The sequence below is a fragment of the Lactuca virosa genome, chromosome 6, assembly GCF_052849685.1.
Source record: "Lactuca virosa cultivar CGN04683 chromosome 6, Lactuca_virosa_CGN04683_v6, whole genome shotgun sequence".
NCBI classification, from domain to species: domain Eukaryota; kingdom Viridiplantae; phylum Streptophyta; class Magnoliopsida; order Asterales; family Asteraceae; genus Lactuca; species Lactuca virosa.
The window spans coordinates 5959353-5966102 of NC_136431.1; the positions used below are offsets into that span (position 1 = coordinate 5959353).

The following is a 6750-nucleotide window of genomic DNA, read 5'->3' on the forward strand; positions in this document are numbered from 1 at the left end:
GGAATCGCTGTTTAATGTCTTAATGGGTACACTTGGAAATGTTAGATTAGGGAATGTCTATTCCCACTTGGAGTTTGGGAATTGTGAAGCACATCCATGAAGCTGGGACAGTTTTGTATATTGTAATAGCAACAAGTATGATGAATAATACTGGATTTTAAATCGCAGAAAATGACAACTCAAATCACAATCTTACATATAACTAGGTCAAAGAAGGAAGCTCATCTGGCAAGATTGTTGAGGTGGTCTATAAATGTGATCCTTTCCTTTTAATTTATAAAATTCTTTCCTACGCTTATTATTCCATTACGAAATTTCATATTTCCATGTTTTATTTATTAATTTTCATTTCTAGCTATAAAGAATGTCATATTTGTCTGTTTGTTTTGTTTTGATGGAATGGAATATGTGATTCCCTATTGGGTGTTTTATTCTTATAGTATGAAATATCATATTTCCCTATTTATATTTCCCAATTTTCATTTCTAAGGTATAAGGAATGTCATATTTAGCTATCTAATTACCATTTTTGTGTATTTGATCAATAAGCTTATAATGATTTACGGGTTTTGTTTTTGTAAAGATTTAGTGAATCAATATAAGTAAATTGATCTTATTGGAAAAAAAAAACTTAGACAACTCTATATTCTTTCTTTAAATTGATGTTGTGTTGTTTATGTTTGTTTACAGAAATCAAGGGTATGCACAATTAATGAAATTAAGAAATAGCAATGTAAATTCATTATTTTATAGCATACTAGAACATATTTGGTTATTATACGTTTGTAAATAGGCGGATTGTAGAATGACACAGATCAAAACCCCCGATCCATGCGAAAGCTTCTGACCCCCCGCACAGCGAGGGTTCCCTTTCTGGTTATTATTATTATTATTATTATTATTATTATTATTATTTTAATTAACTTTATTAGTCAAGGAAAGCAGTATAAATGAACTCCCATCGTATCCAAATTCCAGTCAAGAATCAAAGATATCATACACATTTACAGAGACAAAAAAATAGGATTTTTAGATCGACAAAATGCAGAAAACTGCATCATCTTCAACCTTGGGTCCAGATGGTTTAGACATAGCACAATCGTTCTTCAAGCCCATTCAAGGCGCATCGCCACCACCAACAACCAGCCGGAACACCAAAATCTCCGTCGTTGGTGTCGGGAACGTTGGTATGGCCATCGCACAGACCATCCTCACCCAAGCCCTCGCCGACGAGATCGCACTTGTCGACGTCAACGCCGAAAAGCTTCGTGGAGAGATGCTAGACCTCCAACACGCCGCCGCCTTCCTCCCACGAACGAAAATCTCCGCTTCCGTTGATTATTCCAGCACTCTCGCATCAGATCTTGTCATCGTCACCGCCGGTGCACGACAGATACCGGGGGAGTCTAGGCTTAACTTGTTACAGAGAAACCTCGCCCTGTTCTCAAAAATGATCCCGCCGTTGGCTGCAGGGTCGCCGGAGACTATCATGCTCATCGTCTCGAATCCGGTGGATGTTTTGACTTATGTTGCTTGGAAGCTATCTGGGTTTCCGTCGAATCGAGTTATCGGATCTGGTACTAACCTCGATTCATCCCGATTCAGGTTCCTCATTGCTGATCATCTAGATCTCAATGCTCAAGATGTACAGGTGAGTTATTTTCATATCAAACTTCATATTCTGCTTCTGGTTTCTATTTCGATCACTCATCTGGTATTTTAGGCTTACATCATCGGAGAACATGGAGACTCATCGGTGGCGTTATGGTCAAGCATAAGCGTAGGAGGGGTTCCGATACTTAGCTTTTTAGAGAGGCAACAAATCGCATGTGAGAAGCATACACTTGAGAAGATTCACAGAGAAGTTGTGGAAGGTGCATATGAAGTAATCAGGTTGAAAGGATACACATCGTGGGCAATTGGGTATTCGGTGGCTAGTTTAGCTCGAAGCATCTTGAGGGATCAACGTAGCATTCACCCTGTTTCTGTGTTGGCTAAAGGGTTTTACGGCATTGATGGTGATGGTGTCGGCGAGCCATTTCTGAGTTTGCCGGCGCAGTTGGGGAGGAGCGGCGTCTTGGGGGTGACGAATATTCATCTGACGGAAGATGAAGCAAAACAGCTTCAAGAATCTGCTAAGACAATCTTGGAGGTGCAAAGCCAATTGGGCATTTGACTTGAGTTGACTTGATTTGATTGAGCCATATGTTTTACTATTTATTTTAAGAGTATGTTTTGGTATTTCTGCATTACTCGGGGTTAGTTTTGTAAATTCCCGTAACTAGTAGTAGTTTTCGCATTTTACCCTATATCGAAGATTTTGTTATCATATTTTGGTACAATATGCAATACAACGGTTCTTCTTTTCAATACATTAACGAATTTGTGGCTCTACAACAATCTCGATCTCCATTTGTGATCAAATTAGATTCCATTTGCGAATCTTTACATGGTATTAGAGTTGTAGGACTGAGAAATCAAATGTTGATACAAGTACAATTCATATTAAGTTCTAGTGATAATACTTGTCATCGACTTTCGATGATGCTACAAACAACTCCATTAATTATCACAAATAGATAAAAAGTGAGTCCAACAACTCATGTTTTATTGAATGGTTATTGTCACTGTAGCACAATAATATTCCGTATATCGGTTTAAATAGTCTTTTCATTTATTTATTTATTTATTCCTTCTAAGGGTATGAATTTATGTTTTTAAGCTTTAAAAGGTCCCTTTGAAAAAATTGGAGGAGTTATCCGATGATCCCTTCCTAGCAGGTTTAATATTATTAAACTCGAACCTCAATTGTCGCGTTACAGGACTGATAATAACCCTAAATTCAATAGCGATGACCATGAAATCAACGAAGTCTGATTCTTGTTTTAGAGAAAAACCAATAATCACGTATGAATTGCATCACAAGAAATTGGAGGTTTAAATCAGAAAAATAGCAGCGGTGTCTCTTCTGATTTCAATCAATATTCTTTTGGTTCTTCACTTTATTCTTCATCTTTTTTGTTATCGAGAGAGTCGCCCATGTACATCAAATCTTGATTGATGGTGGTTCTTCACTCTGTTCCCCGTCTTCCGATTTCAACCAAACCTAATCATGAACAAATCGACGACAATGATTTGATTACGATTCAGTTGCCGGACCGACTCCTAGATCAACACCTCACAAACAGGTCAGGGAAAGCTCGTCAAAACCACCAACATTCTCTCCATCATCAGTATTGTCGACGATTCCTGTGGTATCATCCTCGGCCAAACCTCTCGTCGGCTGCTCCAATACCTGCAAAATTTTGTCACCATTACGAAGTATGCATAGCGGTACTTTGAATTTTGTTTAGTGGGTTGAACCAGACAGAGCAGCATACGCGTCCGATTCAACTCGTTTTCATATACTCCTTTTTCATAAATGGCATGAGACTCATCGATTTAACTTGAAACGAGTTAAGATTCAAAATAGCAAGTATCATCAAAGCTTATAATTTCATGAGTTTCAAAACTTTCTTAATCTCAAATTATATAAGTTTCAGATTCAAGTTACAAGTAGCATCATTTCGATGAATTTTTGTATCTTGATTTCAAAAGATATTAAATTGAGATTTTTAAGCTATAATTAGCATCGATGCTTGAAAATTTTAGTATTGTGACCCTTCCCAACGGAAACCCCACCAAGGGCGGTGATGATTTGTTGCACTGTACTTTGTATGTGGTTGTTCACTGTGTTGGCGCTCAAGAGGTTGAGTTTTGTTGTGGGTATGGCGTTAGACAACACTTGTAGTCCAACAGTCAATAGGCAGCCTCCTCCGGATCCAGTTGAGTTCCCGGTGATGGTGGTGGTGGTGGAGGTGATGTTGTCATTAACGTTTTGTTGTTGATGGTTGAACTTTATCATATCAGATAGTTGTATCGGAGGAACAAAATAATGAGGAAGCAGAGGTGCAGGCTGATGAAGACATTAGATGAATCATCTTTGAAGAATGAAAAACTTGACATTAATGATATGCCAATGAAAGAGAATCAGATAATGCACTCAACTTAATATATTGTATTTTTTTGTTTTAAATTCAGGGAAATGAAAATGTATTCTTAGTTCTTTGATTTTGTTTCAGGTTTCTAAGAATACTGATGTAGAAAGGGAAGATTTGAACAAAAGCAATGTGGTTTTAAGCTTGAATTTAAATGAAGATGAAGGAGATGGAGACGGTGGTGGTGATGATGAACAAGGCTAATTAAAAAAGGGCCCCACAAATTTATTAACAATTTCTTTTATTAGCAAGGCAGTGTAACCTTCAAAAATGGGTAAAGGTACGAAATTAACAGATAAAACACAAGTTCGTACCCTTCAAAGGCAAAAGAAAATAACGAGGGGTGGGTGATTTTAGTGTCACCATGTCATTTTATGTAACTCGAACTAACATGTGAGCTAAAGGACTTCATAATTTGTACTCTAATATATGTACGAGTTTGTGCGGAGTGCACACATGTATAAGATCGAATTAGAAGCTGGTTCGACGACAAGTCGGGGGTCCGGGGGCAGCGCCCCTGGGTCTGGGGTTTCCAAAGGGGCGCCGGGGTCTAGGGGCAGCGCCCCTAGCGGGGTCCAAGGGGCAGAGCCCCTGGCTGGGTGATTATGGTAAAACTGACGAAATTCGTCAATTTTGGAAACCCTAAATCCTCATTAAATTTCGGATTTCCTGGCTTGTTTCCAAAGCAACCCATGACGGCTAACCCTAAGAGAAATCCTAATCTCATTTATTATATAAACGACACTTCTCTTTGAGAAGACGTACGAAATTCTTAAGCTCTCATTTTTCATCAAACAAACACATAATCCTTCTAGTAATTTGGCTTACGACTTCTGTGCCTAGAATCGTAAGTGTCCTCTTGGATTATCCTAGGCTGAATTTCTTACAACCCAGGCATAGGGTAGAAATATCAGTTTGAAAAGTGTTCACACGATCCAAGTGGTATCCACATCTCCACTACAAACCCTATTTTTTCCTACACGAGGGACCATTTAAACCAATATACGAAACATTATTGGGCTACAATGACAATAACCCTTTATTGAATACTTGTAAAGTTTTATCATCCTATAGTAATACATGTTTATTTGGTTCTGGTTGCTGCAATCATATGACACCGCACAGAAGCCTATTCGTTACTAATTAGTCATTCCAAGTTGACTAACCAAAGCCACTCTATGTGCATCTGTAACGACCCAAAAATCAAGGGTAAAAATTTCATTTTTATTATAGTCAAAACACAGATGTCATTTAATCCAAACATTCCAAAACCATTGCTAATTAATAACATTTATCAGAGTTCATCCCAAAATCACATATGGCGGAAAACATGGGTGTGTGCGCTGCGATCAAGCCGGGCCCTTCCTTTCCAAACCGATGATACCTGAAACCATAAACAAAGCTGTAAGCACGAATCTTAGTGAGTTTCCCCCAAAATACCACACACCATACAATCACAGAATAACATCCACAAAATATCATCCACAGACTATCATCCACAGTATATCATGTAACATACATATAGTTGTCATGGGCTTCCCCCATGGTCTTTACCAGGAATGCCATGGGCTCCCCCATGGTCTTATATCCAAATGCCATAATCTCCCCCATGGTCTTACATCCAAATGCCATGGGCTCCCCCATGGTTTTATATCCAAATGCCATGGGCTCCCCCATGGTCTTATATCCAAATGTCATGGGCTCCCCCCATAGTCTTATATCCAAATGTCATGGGCTCCCCCATGGTCTTTCAGGAAATTATCATAGAGACAACTAGCATTTCACATAACAAGAAATGGGCCGGCATTGGTGCCTTCGACCCATGGATATAGTGAGAAGACTCACCTCACACTGCTGAATCACACAGACGAACCCGACTGCTAGCTGACAGATTCCTAAACTGTCAAACATCAAAACAACACCCAATTAAAAATTGGGTGCCAATGCATAACCATAAATCTATACTTGGGGTAAAAAGACTATTTTACCCCCAACCTAGCTTGGTCCAAAACCAAGACCTAAACTCCAACTCTGGAGGCCTAAAGGCCAAATAATCAGTCAAAGCCCAATTATAGCCTAATTTTCCAAATTGGGCCGAAACCCTTTACATGAGCCTTACCCTAAAGCCCATTCAATTTTCCTAGTCCATATACATGTTCTCAGATGGCCCATCAAGAACCAAACACCCAAGCCCAAAAGAAAGGCCCAACCCAAAGCCCAAACAAAGTTAGGGTTTTAACATAAAATGACGGTTAGGGTTAATTAAGAACACTTAACCCATAAAGGACTTAATCCATTAAGTCCATCACTCTACTAGGTTAACCATACAATATGGTCGGGCTTAATTCATAGTTTCAATCCAACAGTCCAAAACGCGGGTCCCGACAAATCCAAAACTAACATCTCCAAAATTAGGGTTTTCTAAACCAGGGTTTCCAACCCAATCGCATGCCAATTAAGCCCAAGGTTAAGCTTTTAGGTCAATTAGGGTTTCACTAGGCCAGGCACCACCTACTGCCACCTCGGGCGGTGATGGTCGACGACGGTTCGCGGCGGCAGCCACCACCTCACGGTGGTGGTGATGGTCCTCTTCACTTTTGACTAAGAAAAGTTGATACAACATTCACCATTAAAACACACACACATAAATGTACCATAATATACGCACACACAACCACCTCCCACGGTGGCGGGTAGCGGCAAGGGATGGCAG

At 39.4% G+C, this 6750-nt stretch overlaps 1 protein-coding gene across 1 annotated transcript; it reads left to right on the forward strand.

Moving 5' to 3' along the window:
- The first annotated feature begins 600 nt into the window (after positions 1–600).
- On the forward strand, positions 601–2372 carry LOC145119124 (L-lactate dehydrogenase A-like). The gene is made up of 2 exons (XM_079054749.1): positions 601–1651; positions 1724–2372. The coding sequence occupies exons 1-2, from the start codon at positions 1043–1045 to the stop codon at positions 2174–2176; spliced, it is 1062 nt and encodes a 353-aa protein (XP_078910875.1). The 5' UTR covers positions 601–1042; the 3' UTR covers positions 2177–2372.
- The last annotated feature ends 4378 nt before the right edge of the window (positions 2373–6750 follow it).

Bases quoted from the DNA above. Each gene is read 5' to 3' on its own strand.
- LOC145119124 (XM_079054749.1), top strand. From the start codon at position 1,043: ATGCAGAAAACTGCATCATCTTCAACCTTGGGTCCAGATGGTTTAGAC. The intron at 1,652-1,723 runs GTGAGTTATTTT...CTGGTATTTTAG, and splicing joins TCAATGCTCAAGATGTACAG to GCTTACATCATCGGAGAACA.